At 46.5% G+C, this 21,375-nt stretch overlaps 2 protein-coding genes across 2 annotated transcripts; both read right to left on the bottom strand.

Annotated features, from left to right (window-relative positions):
• Positions 1-1,388: 1,388 nt before the first annotated feature.
• LOC117015225 (late cornified envelope protein 1A-like) lies at positions 1,389-2,031 on the bottom strand. Its single transcript, XM_033093735.1, has one exon. It carries the CDS (start codon positions 2,029-2,031, stop codon positions 1,669-1,671), a length of 363 nt encoding a protein of 120 aa, XP_032949626.1. The 3' UTR covers positions 1,389-1,668.
• Positions 2,032-8,255: 6,224 nt separating this feature from the next.
• On the bottom strand, positions 8,256-8,686 carry LOC117014369 (late cornified envelope protein 1F-like). The gene has a single exon (XM_033092142.1). The coding sequence runs from the start codon at positions 8,684-8,686 to the stop codon at positions 8,300-8,302; it is 387 nt and encodes a 128-aa protein (XP_032948033.1). The 3' UTR covers positions 8,256-8,299.
• Positions 8,687-21,375: the final 12,689 nt, after the last annotated feature.

Here is a 21,375-nt window from a genome sequence, read left to right as displayed (position 1 = left end):
AAAAGCATAACATTAAAAAAATTACTCAAATGCATCAAGACCCTAAGTGAGAGGTCAGAGCTATTAATATAAAACTCTTAGAAGAAAATATACAAGAAAAGTTCCATGACCTTTAGGGAAGCCCAGTCTCTGCTTTCAGGGAACTCTAGTCTGAGATAGATATAAGGTACCTCTCATTAGGAAGGATCCAGCCTTAGGGGAGAGAGAGACCCCCTGACCTGGGAGTACACCTGGGCTCAACTGGAACATGCCACTTCTGGGGGATGTAGGACCCATTTGTCTGAGAATTCCTATTTAGATAGAATGGTGGTACGTTGGCCAGCAATCCTCTCCATATTTGTTAGCATGGTAGCTGACATTTTTGGAGGGGATCCCCCAATATATGTCGTGCTTGAGCTCCCTCTTATTACTGAACCAAAGGAGATATATCCCTTTTCTAGCTTCCTGGAGTAGCTCCTTGGATGATCTCTCACAGAACTTTGAATCTTGAGGGACTTACTAAAGACACAGGGACATCTAGAGGTCATAATAATCGCAGCAGCCGTGAGGTGAGAACTGCCCAATTCTTGTGATGTGTTCCTACTCTCTGGTCCACCAGACACCTGAGTTTTTCCATGAATTAAAATACAAATGCAAAATATTGGCCATTATCCAGTTCACATTAAGATCATCAAGGCATAATAACTCAAAGAAAATTAATGATTAAATCTCATGTGACATTTGTAATTGAAAAAATTTTGATGAAAAATCTAGACTTCTTTACAAAGTAAGGAGATGAAATATATGACCTGAAAAGGTGGACTTGGGACTCAGAAAGAGAAAAGGGAGACGTTCCTGACTTTTTTTTTTATGTTTCTGATTCTTTTCTTATTGATTTAATTTTTTATGGTCTTTGCCACACGTTATATGAATGTTTCTAGTTAGAATTAACTAAGATTCGTGGTCTGTCTGCAGAAAGTTCATGTACACGTCTCTAAACAAATTTTTTTACTGAAGGAGAAAAGAAATCTGGGGGGAGTTGGGCAGTATCACAAAGCAAAAGAGGGGGAGACCCATGAAGGATGGGGTACACATCTGTCTCCTGTCTTGGCCCGGGTCTGGGTTGGACCTAAAGAAAGCCCAAGTCCAAACCACTGTGTTACAAGAGGCACAGGAGGTGGCAGAGGCATACAGAAGTCACCTGAGAATCGGTGTCAGAGAAGGAGGCAAAGCCTCTCTTCCCTCCCACCCTCCACGTCCGGCCACATGGTGAGCACAGACTTTATTGCCAAGCTATCCAGGCAGTGTGAGAATGGACGCTGGTGGCAAGAGTATTGGGACACAAGCAGGCAAGGAAGAGTCTACAACAGGACTAGTGAGCACATTCTTGCTTTTATTATTTTGTTCGAGACTGCAGGCGGCAAGAAGATTAGCTGGGGAGTGAGTCAGAGCCCGTGGTTTTGAAATCCCAGGACAGATGATAAAACTGATGGAAGAGGTCAGCAGACAGATTTTTGGGAGAAGATTCAGGCTTCTGCATCCCAGGGCAGAGGGATTCGCTAGGCCAGAGATTGGAAACTTCACTGGGACATCTTAGCCACTCAGGTGAGCCCAGCTACCGCAGGAAGAAGAGGAAGGATTTGGCCATCTGCTGTCCCCATGTCTGCTTTTCCTGGCTCAGGGTCCACTTCAGCAGCACGAGCCTCCAGAGGCCTGACCACTGCCCCCTCCGCAGCAGCTGGAGCTCCCCCCACCACAGCAGCTGGAGCCCCCTGAAGGCTGGCAGTAGTCAGAGCTCCGGTGTCTGTTGCGGTGGGACCTGTGGCGCCTGTGGTGGCTCAGGCAGCAGCCCCCGTGCCCAGAGCTGCAGCAGCCCCCGTGCCCAGAGCTACAGCAGCCCCCAGAGCTGACACTGCAGCAGGAGGAGACTGGAGGGCACTTTGGGGGGCATTTTGGGGGACACATTGGGGGGCATTTTGGGGCGGGGCACGGACACTTGGGAGGGCACTTGGGAGGGGGCTGGCACTGCTGCTGGTTCTGCTGGCAGGACATGTCGGCGGGGAGGGCGGGCGTTCAGGAGCTGAGGGAGAGTCAGACAGCAAGTCAGCCCCCCGACACAGTCATTTCACTTATTGCTTTTTTTTTTTTACCATCATTTCTTTCCCCTACATTTTTAAAGCCCCTTCAAGATAAGTCACAGAGACATTTTCTCTAAAATAGTTTGTCAAGTGCTTTCACACTCTGTCATCTGAACCTAGAAGCTTTTCCTGAAACAGACATGGATAATCCTTAAACAAAGCAACACACAGAGAGCACACCTATATTATTTTCGATGGAGAAGTGAGGCAAGCTGGGAAGTGAACCTGAGTTTTCTGGTCTAGAGAAACCAGGCCGAGTTATACACTCTCTGCAACACACAGCCTCCTCCATCTTCCACCTGGGCGCCACGAACTTCCGCTTGTCACGCTTCCACTTCGGGCTTGTGATACAGATGCCCAAGCACCACTCCTGACCAACCTAATGACCCTCGGGGAGGGGAGGCCCGTGGGTCTCTGTGGTTATCAAGCTCCAAACATGCTTCCTCTGGTCCCGCTGCTTGAGAATCACTGTGACCCCCGTAGAGGCTTTGGGGAAGGGACATAGTTGATTTCTCCAAGATAAAGTCTTCCTGCAAGGAAGACTTGGCTTCACTTGCCTAAAATCTGAGAAACTCAGATGCAGGACTAATTCTCTTTAGGGCACAGAGCGCAGACACGAGGCCATCCTGGTTCTCCAATCTTGCCTGCCTCATAGCTCATCCTCCTCCATCAGGATTTCTAGACTTTCTTTCCCTCCCCAGCTCTCCAGCCCCACTGCAGTCCCCAAGCCCTCCCCACCTGCCCTCCTGGCCTGGCCTGAGCTCCCTCTGGGGAAGGCCCTGCCCCGTCCCCAGTGGACACTTACCGGATACAAAGCAGCACAGGGTCTGTCACCACCTCAGGAGGGAGTGGATGGAGGTGCTGTGGCCCGTGGCCCTTTTATCTGGTCCTGGGCTCTGCCCCAGCCTGTGAGACAGGGCCTGGGCATGAGGGCACCACCTCCTGCCACCCACATGGTCCTGTGACCTGTGACCGTGAGATGACTGGCAGCTGCTCCCTGCCTCCCTCCACGGGCTCGGGGCTCCCACCTCTAGCTAGGAACGGGGCTGCTGACAATGGGGTGAGAGTTGCATGCCGCCCGTCACTTTTCACCATGTGATTCTTAGCAGGTTCTGCCTTTCAGTTCTCTTTCTTGGGTCTTGGTCCCCCAGACCTTCCCCTTCTTCGTCTTGCAATGTTAATTCCTTAGCGCCAGCCCTCCAGAGTGAAACAAAGGAACATAGATGCCTCCAAGTTTTTTGCATGTGTTCCAGTCACGTGGCTGTTGGGAGCCAGTGTGTCTGGGGTTGCGTCTACGTGTGTGCATTTGGTGGGTAGATTTCCCTCTTACCATTGACTCGAGCTTGGCCAAACTACTCGGAAGTTAGGTTTGTGGCTCTGAAGCCAGACATCCTGGGCAGAAAATCTAGCTCTGATACTATTTATCCTGCTGAGGGCAACTTGCTGATCCTCTCTGCCTCCGTTTTCTCATCTGTGAAAAGGTGATTTGAATAACCTCCACTCCATGACTTTGTTAGGAGTGTTAAATACGATAACGTGTAAAGCTCAGAGAAATTTGCCTTGCACATTGTATGCACACCAAGAGCTCTGATCACCATCAGTTTCCTTAGTCACCTTCTAGATGCCTGATGTGGCAATCAGTAGATTTTTCTGTCCTGCACGAAGCCAGCATTTACATAGGCCTTCAGAGTTCACACATAGTTTTTCCCTGCGACTGAGGCCATCAGCATAAGACCTGGGGTATGCAGGTGTCCATGGTTAGGATACGTCACCCTGCAGTGGCTGGTCCCCAGTTGTCTGAGCATGACTCTTGTCTTTCTGCTCAGGCTGACACAAAAGGTTTAGTTATAAGGGAGTGGTCAGGATATCAATTCCTTTGCTCACACAGGTAAGTCTTCCTCGGCAGCAGAGAGCTGATTCTTAAGGCTCCGGCCTGAGCCTCCTCTATCGATGGTGGTACCCAAACCATCACTTAGATCTGGGTGGTAAGTGGGTGGCACATTTGAAACCTCAAAGGATTGCTCTTGCCTTGACTGTGTGACGTCAATGACTGGAGTTCAATTCGATAAGAAAATTTTTATTAAGCGAATGATTGGCTTTCTAGGTCGTCTGTTATCAGGGATGGGAAGTAAACATGACTGAAATCTAGAGTAGAAATACAAGGCAAATCAAAAGTCAAGCAGTATGTCCCACTCGGGAAAGATGTAGCAATAGCTGTGATCATTTCTTTTTTTCAATTTATTTTGACTATGTCTGTCTGTAATCTAGTGACTGTTTAATACATGTTTGAAAGTGCTCCATTCTTCTACAATCACGCTGAGCTTCATACTAAGAGCTATTTTACTTTTATGCTCCCAAACCAGTACCAAATGCGTTCATGGGTTATTTTTTCTCCTTTAAAAAAAATTAAATTTATTGGGGGTGACATTGGTTAGTGAAATTATATAGGTTTCCAGTGTACATTTCTATAATATACCATCTATACGAGTATATTGCATTGTGTGTTCACCACCCAGAGTCAGTTCTCCTTCCATCACCATATATTTGACCCCCTTTACTCTCTCCTACCTCCCCCTTTCCCCCTTACCCTCTGTAACCACTGAACTGTTGTTTGTGTCTATGAGTTTTGGCTTGTTCACTGGTCTTGTTTGTTTGTTGCTTTCAGTTTTCTATCTCACATATGACTGAAATCATATGGTTCTTGACTTTTTCTGTCTGACTTACTTCACTTAGCATGATAATCTCAGGATCCATCTACATTGTTGCAAATGAGGCATGTGTGAGAGTGTTCAAAAAATAGCACGATTTATAGAACACAAACTGGAAATAAGATCAATACCCCACTGCAGGTGAATGCACAAATAAAAACGTGAGTATTCTCACGTTGGAGTACCACACAATAGTGAAATACATAAAATGAATTTAAATAGATTGAGCTATATCAGCATAGATAAATGTAGCAGACAGGGGGTATGTTTTTACTTTAGAAAGTTTAAAGTATGTTATAATCAATGCCTAAATAAAGTATCAATAAAATATAGTTAAATACAAATAAGTTCTTTTTAAGTATAAATGAAAGTTATACTTTTCAGTTTAATTATAAATAAATTATAAGTTAAGAATAAATAAATATAGTAAAGTATGTAAAACACACAGGAAGGAAAAAAGGAAATATAGAATAGTGAATATATTGGGATAGAAGAGATATATAAAGGGGGTGGTTTCAATTATATTGATAATGTATTATTTTTTAATTTAAGTGGAGGATATATGCATGGATGTTCATTATACTGCGATTCTTAATATGTATCTGTATAAAATATTTTATTTTAAAATTAAACACATGAAATTTTATACATATAAATATAATAAAGGTATGCGTTCACATTTCACATATAGCTCACATATTTTCAAAATGTTTCTTTTCATTTTGTTTCTCCTCTTTTTGTCTCGCAAAACATTTTATTTTATATGTATGTATTCATGCCTGTTTTTCTTTATAATTTTTTTAATTGTTCTTATACTATTTTTTTCTATCCTGAGATAAACATTTGGCTATAAGCACTTCTTTATTATTTCATTTTCCCCAAATAAATAACTATTTAATCCCATGAAACTCATCTTGGCATAAGATATTAAATTAGGGTTTACATTTTCTTCTCAATTAACCAAATTACCTAATTTTAGATATTGAACAACCATCTTTCCCCCTTCATGATTGACACCTGGTTTAAACATTTTAAATCCTTATATAAATTCTACTACATTCTGTTATGTGATTTACACCAGTCTCAAAGTCTGGGCTTTAATTGTGTGAAAATTATAGGCTGAAAGACAAATTCTTTGTTAGTCTAGGACCGTTGGTGGATGGGGAAAATAACCTGGATTCCTGGGAAACAAAGGGAATTAAAGGAATTCCCTAGAACTAGGGTCTTGGGATACTGTCTTCTGTATTCTTTCCTTCTAGATGTCTCCCTGATTTGGGGGTTATAGAGAAATAGGGCCCAACTCTTGCCTCACGAAATATGGAGGAAATGCTTTGTCACCTAAGGAAAGATGAATTTCTAGTTCCTCTGAAATTGTGGGTCAAACGATATATGAATGCTTTCTGTGACAAGATCTTGATCACAGAGTTCAGACAACAACTGGTCTTGAGCCATTTTGTCCCTTGTCAAAGAGAAGATTCTGGAATGAGGGCTGACTTTGGAGTGATCTGCCATGGATGAGGCAGCACTCATATCGCAGATAAATGCCCGTGAGAGGAGGAGTCAGAAACTCGATTCTGCCATCTAGTTTCATCCAACATCAGGAGAAAATTGCGCCCACATGTGAGGCTGTGCCCGTTTCCCCCAATCTTCATGCCGGGGTGAGAAAACGCATTTAGAAAACTGGAAGAGAAGACAAACGTCAGGCAGGAGATGGGGTAGAAGGACGAGGGTCCCTTCTCCTGTTGTGCTCGGCCAGCCCACAGGGGTGACAAACATACCATTAAACTAGTTTGGCACTGCGACTGTCTCTCAGACTGGATATTCTCAGGTCCAAACTGGGCCCAGGTTTGTGACTTAAAACGACAAATTACTTTCTATTCCTCGGAAAGAGCTGTCGAGTCACAAGACTTTCCAAAGTCTTCATCTAGGAATCAGAAGACTATCCCACTGAGTAAAATTTAAGGACAACAGTGTATAACAAGAAAGTTATATTTTCAGTACAAGCTAAGCTTGCTCACTGTGAGGGTTACAGACAGATTATTTAACATCTACCTCCCTGAGGAAACATTTAGATGACTAGATAAAGCTTCACAGGAGGCTGGTATTGGAGGGACTGCGTTGTGAAATATCCAGGTGACAGAGAAGGAAATGAGGTCACGTCATTTAAAGAAGAGCAAGTAATACTGCTAATCCTAGTAACAGTACTAGCAGTGACAGTACTTACAAAATAATAATAGAAGGTACCCTTTATTGAAGACTTCACATATTCTGGATACTGAGCTAAGGACAGGGAACACTACTGCTTCTCTGATTAAAAGGCAACAGGATGGACAAGTCTCCGTCATATGTAGGTAAGGGTCCAGTGTGGCGGGGTCGTGGGGTGTCATAGGCAGTACGAATGGCGAACCTGAGAAATTAAGTTGGGAACGCTTTCTTCTGGGCCTTGAATGTAGTACTTCCGAGGCATGTGCGTTATTCTGTAGAGAGCCACTGTTTTTCAGGACTGGAGTGACAAGTTCGTAAATGTGGCATGTCTGGGAGCGTGTTTGGGGAAAATGGGTAGAGGATTTGTTGGAGCCTGAAGAGGAAGAAAGAGGCCAGATTTGCTGGGAGGACGGTAGGAGAGCAATTTTTTACACTCAGTTGTGCCTGGAGCTACACTGCAGAAGTGGTGGGTGGGAAATACGTATTTGAGAAATGTTTTCTTCTTTTTTGTTTTATGTATTTATATAATACCTTTGTATTATATAAATATGTATTTATAAAAATACCTTTTTTTCTGTCGTGTGCGTGTGTGTGTGCATGCGTGTGTGTGAGCGCACGCGTGCACGTGCGTGTATGTAGAAGGATGTCTGGGTGCGGTTGGTCAGGAGTAACAGAGAGAGAGCAAATGGATGACCAGGTTAGCGCCCTAAGGTGACCAGACTCCCAAGAATTTGTATTTACAAAGAGAAATGTGAGACTTAGTCACAGCAATGCTGAGGCCAGATGACACAGGACAAAACAGACTTGGGAGCATCTGTGTCTTTCACACGCTCACCCCCCATTCACCCCAATTGAGGCCCGCGTGCCCCTCTGCCCCTGAGGTTCCAAGGCCACCTCGTGCAGAGAACAGGATGGAGGAGAATGATGGCAAGCCAAGAAGAAAAAGACCCTTCTGGAGCAAGTTGCTGAGCAGATTTCTTGTTTTATTGTTTTGTGTCAGTCAGACAGCACCCTGTAAGAGGACAGGGCACAGGGTGACGGGGCTTTGACATGGGGATGTGAAGGGAAGCCTCAGAGACGGAGGGAGTCCAAGGCCAGCAGACGGGGATTCGGGGGAGGATGGAAGTTTCTGGAGCCCAGGGGGGATATGGTCTACACAAGTTCAGCGTCTCGTCTGGGACCTCTCAGACTCTGAGGTAGGCAGGAGAAAGATGACATCCTCCGTGGTTTGCTGTCCCCACGTCTGCTCTTCCTGGCTCAGGGTCCACTTCAGCAGCATGAGCCTCCAGAGGCCTGACCACTGCTCCCTCCGCAGCAGCTGGAGCTCCCCCCGCCACAGCAGCTGGAGCCCCCTGAAGGCTGGCAGCAGTCAGAGCTCCGGTGTCTGTTGCGGTGGGACCTGTGGCGCCTGTGGTGGCTCAGGCAACAGCCCCCGTGCCCAGAGCTGCAGCAGCCCCCGTGCCCAGAGCTGCAGCAGCCCCCACCCCCAGAGCTACAGCAGCCCCCAGAGCTGACACTGCAGCAGGAGGAGACTGGAGGGCACTTTGGGGGGCACTTTGGGGGACACATTGGGGGGCATTTTGGGGCGGGGCACGGACACTTGGGAGGGCACTTGGGAGGGGGCTGGCACTGCTGCTGGTTCTGCTGGCAGGACATGTCGGCGGGGAGGGCGGGCGTTCAGGAGCTGAGGGAGAGTCAGACAGCAAGTCAGCCCCCCGACACAGTCATTTCACTTATTGCTTTTTTTTTTACCATCATTTCTTTCCCCTACATTTTTAAAGCCCCTTCAAGATAAGTCACAGAGACATTTTCTCTAAAATAGTTTGTCAAGTGCTTTCACACTCTGTCATCTGAACCTAGAAGCTTTTCCTGAAACAGACATGGATAATCCTTAAACAAAGCAACACACAGAGAGCACACCTATATTATTTTCGATGGAGAAGTGAGGCAAGCTGGGAAGTGAACCTGAGTTTTCTGGTCTAGAGAAACCAGGCCGAGTTATACACTCTCTGCAACACACAGCCTCCTCCATCTTCCACCTGGGCGCCACGAACTTCCGCTTGTCACGCTTCCACTTCGGGCTTGTGATACAGATGCCCAAGCACCACTCCTGACCAACCTAATGACCCTCGGGGAGGGGAGGCCCGTGGGTCTCTGTGGTTATCAAGCTCCAAACATGCTTCCTCTGGTCCCGCTGCTTGAGAATCACTGTGACCCCCGTAGAGGCTTTGGGGAAGGGACATAGTTGATTTCTCCAAGATAAAGTCTTCCTGCAAGGAAGACTTGGCTTCACTTGCCTAAAATCTGAGAAACTCAGAAAGATGCAGGACTAATTCTCCTTAGGGCACAGAGCGCAGACACGAGGCCATCCTGGTTCTCCAATCTTGCCTGCCTCATAGCTCATCCTCCTCCATCAGGATTTCTAGACTTTCTTTCCCTCCCCAGCTCTCCAGCCCCACTGCAGTCCCCAAGCCCTCCCCACCTGCCCTCCTGGCCTGGCCTGAGCTCCCTCTGGGGAAGGCCCTGCCCCGTCCCCAGTGGACACTTACCGGATACAAAGCAGCACAGGGTCTGTCACCACCTCAGGAGGGAGTGGATGGAGGTGCTGTGGCCCGTGGCCCTTTTATCTGGTCCTGGGCTCTGCCCCAGCCTGTGAGACAGGGCCTGGGCATGAGGGCACCACCTCCTGCCACCCACATGGTCCTGTGACAGGTGATGACTGGCAGCTGCTCCCTGCCTCCCTCCACGGGCTCGGGGCTCCCACCTCTAGCTAGGAACGGGGCTGCTGACAATGGGGTGAGAGTTGCATGCCGCCCGTCACTTTTCACCATGTGATTCTTAGCAGGTTCTGCCTTTCAGTTCTCTTTCTTGGGTCTTGGTCCCCCAGACCTTCCCCTTCTTCGTCTTGCAATGTTAATTCCTTAGCGCCAGCCCTCCAGAGTGAAACAAAGGAACATAGATGCCTCCAAGTTTTTTGCATGTGTTCCAGTCACGTGGCTGTTGGGAGCCAGTGTGTCTGGGGTTGCGTCTACGTGTGTGCATTTGGTGGGTAGATTTCCCTCTTACCATTGACTCGAGCTTGGCCAAACTACTCGGAAGTTAGGTTTGTGGCTCTGAAGCCAGACATCCTGGGCAGAAAATCTAGCTCTGATACTATTTATCCTGCTGAGGGCAACTTGCTGATCCTCTCTGCCTCCGTTTTCTCATCTGTGAAAAGGTGATTTGAATAACCTCCACTCCATGACTTTGTTAGGAGTGTTAAATACGATAACGTGTAAAGCTCAGAGAAATTTGCCTTGCACATTGTATGCACACCAAGAGCTCTGATCACCATCAGTTTCCTTAGTCACCTTCTAGATGCCTGATGTGGCAATCAGTAGATTTTTCTGTCCTGCACGAAGCCAGCATTGACATAGGCCTTCAGAGTTCACACATAGTTTTTCCCTGCGACTGAGGCCATCAGCATAAGACCTGGGGTATGCAGGTGTCCATGGTTAGGATACGTCACCCTGCAGTGGCTGGTCCCCAGTTGTCTGAGCATGACTCTTGTCTTTCTGCTCAGGCTGACACAAAAGGTTTAGTTATAAGGGAGTGGTCAGGATATCAATTCCTTTGCTCACACAGGTAAGTCTTCCTCGGCAGCAGAGAGCTGATTCTTAAGGCTCCGGCCTGAGCCTCCTCTATCGATGGTGGTACCCAAACCATCACTTAGATCTGGGTGGTAAGTGGGTAGCACATTTGAAACCTCAAAGGATTGCTCTTGCCTTGACTGTGTGACGTCAATGACTGGAGTTCAATTCGATAAGAAAATTTTTATTAAGCGAATGATTGGCTTTCTAGGTCGTCTGTTATCAGGAATGGGAAGTAAACATGACTGAAATCTAGAGTAGAAATACAAGGCAAATCAAAAGTCAAGCAGTATGTCCCACTCGGGAAAGATGTAGCAATAGCTGTGATCATTTCTTTTTTTCAATTTATTTTGACTATGTCTGTCTGTAATCTAGTGACTGTTTAATACATGTTTGAAAGTGCTCCATTCTTCTAGAATCACGCTGAGCTTCATACTAAGAGCTATTTTACTTTTATGCTCCCAAACCAGTACCAAATGCGTTCATGGGTTATTTTTTCTCCTTTAAAAAAAATTAAATTTATTGGGGGTGACATTGGTTAGTGAAATTATATAGGTTTCCAGTGTACATTTCTATAATATACCATCTATACGAGTATATTGCATTGTGTGTTCACCACCCAGAGTCAGTTCTCCTTCCATCACCATATATTTGACCCCCTTTACTCTCTCCTACCTCCCCCTTTCCCCCTTACCCTCTGTAACCACTGAACTGTTGTTTGTGTCTATGAGTTTTGGCTTGTTCACTGGTCTTGTTTGTTTGTTGCTTTCAGTTTTCTATCTCACATATGACTGAAATCATATGGTTCTTGACTTTTTCTGTCTGACTTACTTCACTTAGCATGATAATCTCAGGATCCATCTACATTGTTGCAAATGAGGCATGTGTGAGAGTGTTCAAAAAATAGCACGATTTATAGAACACAAACTGGAAATAAGATCAATACCCCACTGCAGGTGAATGCACAAATAAAAACGTGAGTATTCTCACGTTGGAGTACCACACAATAGTGAAATACATAAAATGAATTTAAATAGATTGAGCTATATCAGCATAGATAAATGTAGCAGACAGGGGTATGTTTTTACTTTAGAAAGTTTAAAGTATGTTATAATCAATGCCTAAATAAAGTATCAATAAAATATAGTTAAATACAAATAAGTTCTTTTTAAGTATAAATGAAAGTTATACTTTTCAGTTTAATAATAAATAAATTATAAGTTAAGAATAAATAAATATAGTAAAGTATGTAAAACACACAGGAAGGAAAAAAGGAAATATAGAATAGTGAATATATTGGGATAGAAGAGATATATAAAGGGGGTGGTTTCAATTATATTGATAATGTATTATTTTTTAATTTAAGTGGAGGATATATGCATGGATGTTCATTATACTGCGATTCTTAATATGTATCTGTATAAAATATTTTATTTTAAAATTAAACACATGAAATTTTATACATATAAATATAATAAAGGTATGCGTTCACATTTCACATATAGCTCACATATTTTCAAAATGTTTCTTTTCATTTTGTTTCTCCTCTTTTTGTCTCGCAAAACATTTTATTTTATATGTATGTATTCATGCCTGTTTTTCTTTATAATTTTTTTAATTGTTCTTATACTATTTTTTTCTATCCTGAGATAAACATTTGGCTATAAGCACTTCTTTATTATTTCATTTTCCCCAAATAAATAACTATTTAATCCCATGAAACTCATCTTGGCATAAGATATTAAATTAGGGTTTACATTTTCTTCTCAATTAACCAAATTCCCTAATTTTAGATATTGAACAACCATCTTTCCCCCTTCATGATTGACACCTGGTTTAAACATTTTAAATCCTTATATAAATTCTACTACATTCTGTTATGTGATTTACACCAGTCTCAAAGTCTGGGCTTTAATTGTGTGAAAATTATAGGCTGAAAGACAAATTCTTTGTTAGTCTAGGACCGTTGGTGGATGGGGAAAATAACCTGGATTCCTGGGAAACAAAGGGAATTAAAGGAATTCCCTAGAACTAGGGTCTTGGGATACTGTCTTCTGTATTCTTTCCTTCTAGATGTCTCCCTGATTTGGGGGTTATAGAGAAATAGGGCCCAACTCTTGCCTCACGAAATATGGAGGAAATGCTTTGTCACCTAAGGAAAGATGAATTTCTAGTTCCTCTGAAATTGTGGGTCAAACGATATATGAATGCTTCCTGTGACAAGATCTTGATCACAGAGTTCAGACAACAACTGGTCTTGAGCCATTTTGTCCCTTGTCAAAGAGAAGATTCTGGAATGAGGGCTGACTTTGGAGTGATCTGCCATGGATGAGGCAGCACTCATATCGCAGATAAATGCCCGTGAGAGGAGGAGTCAGAAACTCGATTCTGCCATCTAGTTTCATCCAACATCAGGAGAAAATTGCGCCCACATGTGAGGCTGTGCCCGTTTCCCCCAATCTTCATGCCGGGGTGAGAAAACGCATTTAGAAAACTGGAAGAGAAGACAAACGTCAGGCAGGAGATGGGGTAGAAGGACGAGGGTCCCTTCTCCTGTTGTGCTCGGCCAGCCCACAGGGGTGACAAACATACCATTAAACTAGTTTGGCACTGCGACTGTCTCTCAGACTGGATATTCTCAGGTCCAAACTGGGCCCAGGTTTGTGACTTAAAACGACAAATTACTTTCTATTCCTCGGAAAGAGCTGTCGAGTCACAAGACTTTCCAAAGTCTTCATCTAGGAATCAGAAGACTATCCCACTGAGTAAAATTTAAGGACAACAGTGTATAACAAGAAAGTTATATTTTCAGTACAAGCTAAGCTTGCTCACTGTGAGGGTTACAGACAGATTATTTAACATCTACCTCCCTGAGGAAACACTTAGATGACTAGATAAAGCTTCACAGGAGGCTGGTATTGGAGGGACTGCGTTGTGAAATATCCAGGTGACAGAGAAGGAAATGAGGTCACGTCATTTAGAGAAGAGCAAGTAATACTGCTAACCCTAGTAACAGTACTAGCAGTGACAGTACTTACAAAATAATAATAGAAGGTACCCTTTATTGAAGACTTCACATATTCTGGATACTGAGCTAAGGACAGGGAACACTACTGCTTCTCCGATTAAAAGGCAACAGGATGGACAAGTCTCCGTCATATGTAGGTAAGGGTCCAGTGTGGCGGGGTCGTAGGGTGTCATAGGCAGTACGTACGAATGGCGAACCTGAGAAATTAAGTTGGGAACGCTTTCTTCTGGGCCTTGAATGTAGTACTTCCGAAGCATGTGCGTTATTCTTTAGAGAGCCACTGTTTTTCAGGACTGGAGTGACAAGTTCGTACATGTGGCATGTCTGGGAGCGTGTTTGGGGAAAATGGGTAGAGGATTTGTTGGAGCCTGAAGAGGAAGAAAGAGGCCAGATTTGCTGGGAGGACGGTAGGAGAGCAATTTTTTACACTCAGTTGTGCCTGGAGCTACACTGCAGAAGTGGTGGGTGGGAAATACATATTTGAGAAATGTTTTCTTCTTTTTTGTTTTATGTATTTATATAATACCTTTGTATTATATAAATATGTATTTATAAAAATACCTTTTTTTCTGTCGTGTGCGTGTGTGTGTGCATGCGTGTGTGTGAGCGCACGCATGCACGTGCGTGTATGTAGAAGGATGTCTGGGTGCGGTTGGTCAGGAGTAACAGAGAGAGAGCAAATGGACGACCAGGTTAGGGCCCTGAGGTGACCAGAGTCCCAAGAATTTGTATTTACAAAGAGAAATGTGAGACTTAGTCACAGCAATGCTGAGGCCAGATGACACAGGACAAAACAGACTTGGGAGCATCTGTGTCTTTCACACGCTCACCCCCCATTCACCCCAATTGAGGCCCGCGTGCCCCTCTGCCCCTGAGGTTCCAAGGCCACCTCGTGCAGAGAACAGGATGGAGGAGAATGATGGCAAGCCAAGAAGAAAAAGATCCCTCTGGAGCAAGTTGCTGAGCAGATTTCTTGTTTTATTGTTTTGTATCAGTCAGACAGCACCCTGTAAGAGGACAGGACACAGGGTGACGGGGCTTTGACATGGGGATGTGAAGGGAAGCCTCAGAGACGGAGGGAGTCCAAGGCCAGCAGATGGGGATTCGGGGGAGGATGGAAGTTTCTGGAGCCCAGGGGGGATATGGTCTACACAAGTTCAGCGTCTCGTCTGGGACCTCGCAGACTCTGAGGTAGGCAGGAGAAAGATGACGTCCTCCATGGTTTGCTGTCCCCACGTCTGCTCTTCCTGGCTCAGGGTCCACTTCAGCAGCATGAGCCTCCAGAGGCCTGACCACTGCCCCCTCCGCAGCAGCTGGAGCTCCCCCCGCCACAGCAGCTGGAGCCCCCTGAAGGCTGGCAGCAGTCAGAGCTCCGGTGTCTGTTGCGGTGGGACCTGTGGCGCCTGTGGTGGCTCAGGCAGCAGCTCCCGTGCCCAGAGCTGCAGCAGTCCCCATGCCCAGAGCTGCAGCAGCCCCCACCCCCAGAGCTGCAGCAGCCCCCAGAGCTGACACTGCAGCAGGAGGAGACTGGAGGGCACTTTGGGGGGCACTTTGGGGGACACATTGGGGGGCATTTTGGGGCAGGGCACGGACACTTGGGAGGGCACTTGGGAGGGGGCTGGCACTGCTGCTGGTTCTGCTGGCAGGACATGTCGGCGGGGAGTTCAGGAGCTGAGGGAGAGTCAGACAGCAAGTCAGAGCCCGGCACACACAGGGGCCCCCCGCCCCTTCCTGTCCCTTCAGCATCTTTACTGCTATGTACATTTAAATAACCTAGTTAGGATCAGTCCGAGGTAACACATCCTTGCCAATCTTGTCCTTTCTAATACCTCACCAAGGAGGTGCACAGTCTCCCATTTGAACCTCACTTGACTCTTTCGAAAAAAGAAGAAATCACCAGCTGGAAAATTGAGGCCAAATGATGTTAAGACAGTGAAAAACAATGTTTTCACTGATGTCATCCGAATATTGACATTGTTCTATAGAGAGTAATTTAGAACTGAAACATTTCCTCTATGGAAAAAATTTTCCTGTTAGAATAGCACCCTAAATAGTTTCGTATTTAGATACTCACAAGATCAGTAGAGAGAGACCTGGCTGGCTCCCTTTCCTCAGCAGGAAGCTGGCAGGTCCCCTGACTCACAGCCTGCTGCTCTGATCTCAGGAATATCCCCTCGTACACTAATAGCTTGGCTTAGAGATTATTAAACTTCTTGTGCTTTTTCCCACCGTGAAGCTTTAAAATGTACTCCCTGGCCCTGTCCCATGTCCATGTGGGCAACAATTCCCCCAAATGCCTCTGATCTGCACCTCGTTTTGAGAATTGCTGTCCCCAAGCCACAGCTCGCTGAGGACGCTTGGTATTTTAAAGGGCAACTTCCTTTCTCTGGGAGATCAGAGCGGCCTGGTCTCCTTCCCTCACCCGTGGGCCCTCTCAGCAGACGGAGCCTTCACTAGAGCCTGTTGCTCTTGCTGTCTTCCTGCCGGCCCCTGGCCCTTCCTTCTGAACCTTTTCCCTCTCTAATTATATGGACCCAGATCCCCAGGCCCGACCGCCTGCCCTTCTGCCTTGGCCTGAGCTCCCTCCAGGGAAGGCCCTGCCCCGTCCCCAGTGGACACTTACTGGGTACAAAGCAGCACAGGATCTGTCACCACCTCAGGAGGGAGTGGATGGAGGTGCTGTGGCCCGAGGCCCTTTTATCTGGTCCTGGGCTCTGCCCCAGGCTGTGAGACAGGGCCTGGGCATGAGGGCACCGCCTCCTGCCACCCACATGGTCCTGTGACCTGTGACCGTGAGATGACTGGCAGCGGCTCCCTGCCTCCCTCCATGGGCTCAGGAAGGACATCCGCACCGTCATTGCCACCTCAATCTCCCTACAGTTTCCTGGTCCTCATACCTGCTTCATGCAGGGTGGCCTCCCAAGCTCTCCTGTCCTATTGCCCCCAAAGCTCTCCTGTCCTATTGCCCTGAGGGTCTGCTTTGAACTAAGACAAACAGAAACTTCTAAATGCCTCGCTGATATCCCAGCCGTCCTGGCAGATCGTGTATGTATGTCTGTACCATCCCAGTTAAAAGCCTGGATCAGAGAAGGACACATCTGGGTCAGAATCCAGGTTCTGCTACTTATTCGCTGTGTGATCTGGTGAAAATCACCCTATTTTCTCATCCTCACTTTTTGCAACTTTGAAAGAGGTGATAAAAATTACTCTCAACAGTGTTGTGAGGGTCAACAGAATCAGGGAAGGAAAAGGTCTAGAAAAGGTCCTGTGCCACGGGACCCTCCTAGGGGAACTCTGCATTGGTAATTCAACAGGAGTGGATTTGTTTAGATCATGGTTACTTTCTTGGAGAGTTATATCTGACTTTTGCAATGACCATGTTTGTAACTGAGGTCGTCCGTACACTTTCATATAACGATATCTACCGGCATTGCCTGGCACTGTAGAACGAGACTTTGTTCCCAGAGCTCTTCCACACAGGAGGAGTGTGAGGCATGGAGGAGAGAGGGGGACAGAGAAGAGACAGTGGGAGGGTCAAGCCTGGGGCACAGGAGCCCCGGGGTTCAGCGGGCTGGAGGACCTTAGGGAACAGGAGGGTTGGCGTTCGGCAGGCAACGCCAGTGTCACTGCATGTTCCTACGTGGACACAAGGGATCCTCGAAGGGATTTGGGGTTCTTCCTGTATTTTTAGGAGATTAAGATAAAGACTAATGTCAATTTAGTCTGTAGTAGGTACTCCTTCCATGTTTGGAGGGCGACATTATAAAAAAGAACTAAAGCAATTAGTTGGATGAAAGCAAATGAGAGCTAGGAGTCATTGTGAGAAGAGAGTCCTCCCTCCAGAAGTGTCCAAAATAACTTCACAGAGTCTGGAATAAGATATGGATTGACTCAATAACATCTCTGTGCAGGTCACAGTGAGCAGGATAACCGATCTCGGGAGTGTACGTTAGGACGTCCACGGGTGTGCTTTAGACTGCTTACATATAAAGGATTATGTGTGTATAAATACATGTAAACACAGACAGATACATAGATCTCCAGACATAGGTCCAGATATAGAAAAGTCCATCTTTTCTATGACTCTCAGCATCAGATACCTCAAGGGGCATGGCCCCCCCTGAAGTCCCACTGCCGCCCATCTGTGTGTTTTGTCACTAATTCTAACCTTCATTGGGATCCAAAAGTGTTCTCTCTCCGCCAGCCTCCACTCCAGAAATCAGTGCCTGCCCCTGACCTTTCAGGAAGCCCCACCAGGGCTCCACCGGAAGTTCAGGACCAAGGTCAGCATGTGTGACTGACATCTGAGGCTCTGTGCACAGGGCTCTGCTCAACTTCTCCCGTTTCTGTTCTGCTTCCCAGTGGCCCTGGCCTGTAGCTGTGAACGTGTCTCTCCTACCCTACGCCTCTGCTTTATTCCATGATCTTTTCCTTTCTGAGGCCAACAGTTCAATCCATTATCCCTATGTGATATAGCTTACCAATGAGATTTTAGTAAACCCTTTGACAACACAGCTGGTGCCTTCTTCTTCTTCCCCATCAGCAACGGGTACAAGGTTATGCCCACAAGGGTGGTTTACAGATGTTTAAAATCCTTTCACTTCATTAGCACTGATTGTACAGTTTCCAAATAGCTATGCCTGGTGACTCATACGAGACCAGACTCTGACATGGGCACAGGGAGGTGTGGTGGCCACATCACCTTGCAGAGATCTGCCACTGTCTCACCAGGGTATGGCATTTGCTCGGGTGGTTCCTTAGTGATGGGGTGTGGCCAGGATGTCCATGCCTTGGCTCACACAGGAGCGCAGCTCCTGATTTCTAGAAGGATGGGGTGAAGAGGTCACCTGGTCCACACCTCAGCCCCAAGGCAGGGGAGCACCCGAATTATCAATGTGCTTGGACTTCGCTGATGGATCAGCAGAGTGGTCATGACCATGGCACTTGGGCTGACCCTTTGGCCGTGGATATTAGTTATCAATGGCCTTGGGACCATTCAAAACATTTTTGACTTGCAAAGATTTTCTGAGGTCATCTATTCACCCAAGGGACCTATCTCTACGTCGTCATTCTGTCATCTTCTCAGGACACTGGGGGTCACTGCTGAGATCTTATGGGAAATAATTCAGAAAGAATGACTTTTCCTCTGTGACCTCCCACTCTCCTTCCTTCGGGACTATGTATTAACACATTAACGAATTTCAATGTTGTTTTACTCCTTGAAAATTTTGCTTTTAATTATAAAATATGAAACAATACTCTGAAAGGAATAGAAAATATAGCTGATTGTTGCTTAATTATTAAGTAGGGGAAGGTATTTTAAGAATGGCATAAATCCCATAATAGATTAAAAAAGGATCGATAAATAAATTACGTAAGAATTGATTTTAATAGTGCATAAAGTATCACATAGAAAGAAATTAGTGTTTCTAATATATAACCCATCTTATAAATTCAAAAATAAGTAAACACACAAAAACATCTCACTGGGTTATGTTCCCTCCAAAATCCAAACAGGCCCACTGGGTAGGTGTTTTGCCTGATTTTTGCTTGTAAGCGGGTTTAGATGCACCAGCTTCTCCTTCACACCAGAAAGAATGTCTCCACACCCTCCACACCACTGGGCCCCTAGAAATTTCACTGACGGAGAAGGCCCCTGGTTTTGGGTCAGAGTCACTTCTTCTCTGTGACACGCAGAGGTCTTCTCAGAAGTCTAGAGTCGTTGCTTCTTGTTGCTCGTGAAAGGCAGTCAGTGTGACACCACTGATGCCATGGAGTGGTGTGACGCCTGGTGGAGGGAAAGACGTCAGGATTCCTGAGAACTGACGATGACGGAGGGCAGGAGAGTGGTTCTACCCGAGGAAGGACAGTGAGGGTGGATTGCGGGCCTTCTCCGCCAAAACCAAAAGCTTCTGGTGGGCTTTACTAACAGGTGTGCAGAAAAGTACATTTTCCAGACAGTAGTTTCCTGCCAGTACCAGGAGGTGTGCTCACGTGCTCACCAGTGAGACCACACCTGGTGCAGCAGCTGCAAGTGGGGTCACCACCGGCTCCAGCTCCCCACAACTCCCTGTCATTCTCCCAGCTCCATCTGCCTTCTGCACAGGCCGAGCGGTGAGTGGGGTGGTGGTGTGGTGGGGCCACCACCCCCACATCCTTCACGTCCTTCTCGGTAGCACTGATCTCTGCAAGCCCTCCTGGAATGTGGTTTGGATTTGACACAGTATTCCCTAGGTAGAGGCAGTTCTAGTGGCTTCCACTTGACCTCTCCCACCATAATCGCCCTCATCCCCCAGGGCCGAGAAACAGGGTGGCCGTTCTGCCAGTGCTGGGTATGTCGGTGCCAAATCTGCTTTCCAGAACTGGGGAAATGACCGGAGGCGGGCTCAGGACCCACTGGCGCCACTGTGAGATAGACTTGAGCTAAAACCCCACTGACCACGTGACCTCCATAAGCCCCTACCTGGCCAATTAAGGACCAAAGTGATGTGTTGAGTCACTGAATCAGTGTCCGTTCAGACCCGATTAGCCCCCCCCTCGAGTTTGATTATTTCCTTTTCTCCAGGGCAGTTCCCCTGGTAAAAGCCCATAGGCCCCTTTAGGGAACATTGAGGGAAAGAGGAGCAGTATAACTTTTTTGCTGGAATACCGGGGTTCTTCCTGAAGGGGACCGAGCCTCCCCTTCATTTAAGAAGTTCGGGGTCTGTACACTGGCTCAAGTCTGGCAAGTGACTGAGGGGCCCTAATTCTCTGTTTTGATGACTCATAGAGTTTTGTTCACTTGACTTAGAGCGCTTCCACTTATACACATCAAACAAGAATTTAGAAGACTCTCCATCTATTTCTCTTCCAAGGACACCGTGATCACTTAGCCAGAGCCATAGCTCTCTGTGAGTCACAATGCTACGGTTAGTACCTGGACACTGCTGTCCATCACAGCTACCACACCCACTGTGCCTTTGGGGATTAAGTGCCACCGCTCGTCCCTGCCACCCTGCCATCCAGTTAGCCCTGTTGCGTTAAGGTTTCCCAATTCTGTGACAGCAGATCCCACTGTAATTCATGACTGAAGAGGGGAGCAGTCACAGAGCTCTTCAGGGATGCTGGGGCTCCCCTCACAAATTCCTTTCTCATGGTCATAGTGCAAGGTGAGTCCTCGGGACACTTCCAAGGTCAGTGAGCACATCTGAAAGGATAACTCCACTCTAGCATGCCAGTAACCTAAGCCTTTGGATGCCTTCCTCCATAGAATTCCAGGCAGTTCTGCTATTTCAGCTGCATTTAGTGTGGACCACCTTTTGGTCCATGTTTCCGCCAACCAACCCGACAGTTAGAATCCTGTCTAACCCCCAACCTATAACATTACATCTAGAATATCTGCTTTGTGGGCCTAATAGCAATAAATCTGGCCTTCCCACTTGATGTCCCTTCCACAATTACCCCACGCCCTTCACAGCCATTCCACACATTTTCCCTGGGACATGTCTGTATGAACTGGAGAAAATCACGTAGCTTTTCTGCCGTGTAGTACACCTGTTCATGGATCACACCTTGTATCCACCCTAGTGGTGCCTACGTGACTAGAGTGCACTTATTTGTCTAGAAGCAAAGAGAGCTGGTGGGGGTGGGTCCTGCAGAGAAGCAGCCCTGTCTGGCCGGGCAACTACCTCCGGGAGGCTATTGCAGTT

Source organism: Rhinolophus ferrumequinum, chromosome 22 (genome assembly GCF_004115265.2).
Source record: "Rhinolophus ferrumequinum isolate MPI-CBG mRhiFer1 chromosome 22, mRhiFer1_v1.p, whole genome shotgun sequence".
Classification (NCBI taxonomy): domain Eukaryota; kingdom Metazoa; phylum Chordata; class Mammalia; order Chiroptera; family Rhinolophidae; genus Rhinolophus; species Rhinolophus ferrumequinum.
Note: the sequence above shows the minus strand (reverse complement) of the source record. Positions and strands in the feature narration are given on the sequence as shown.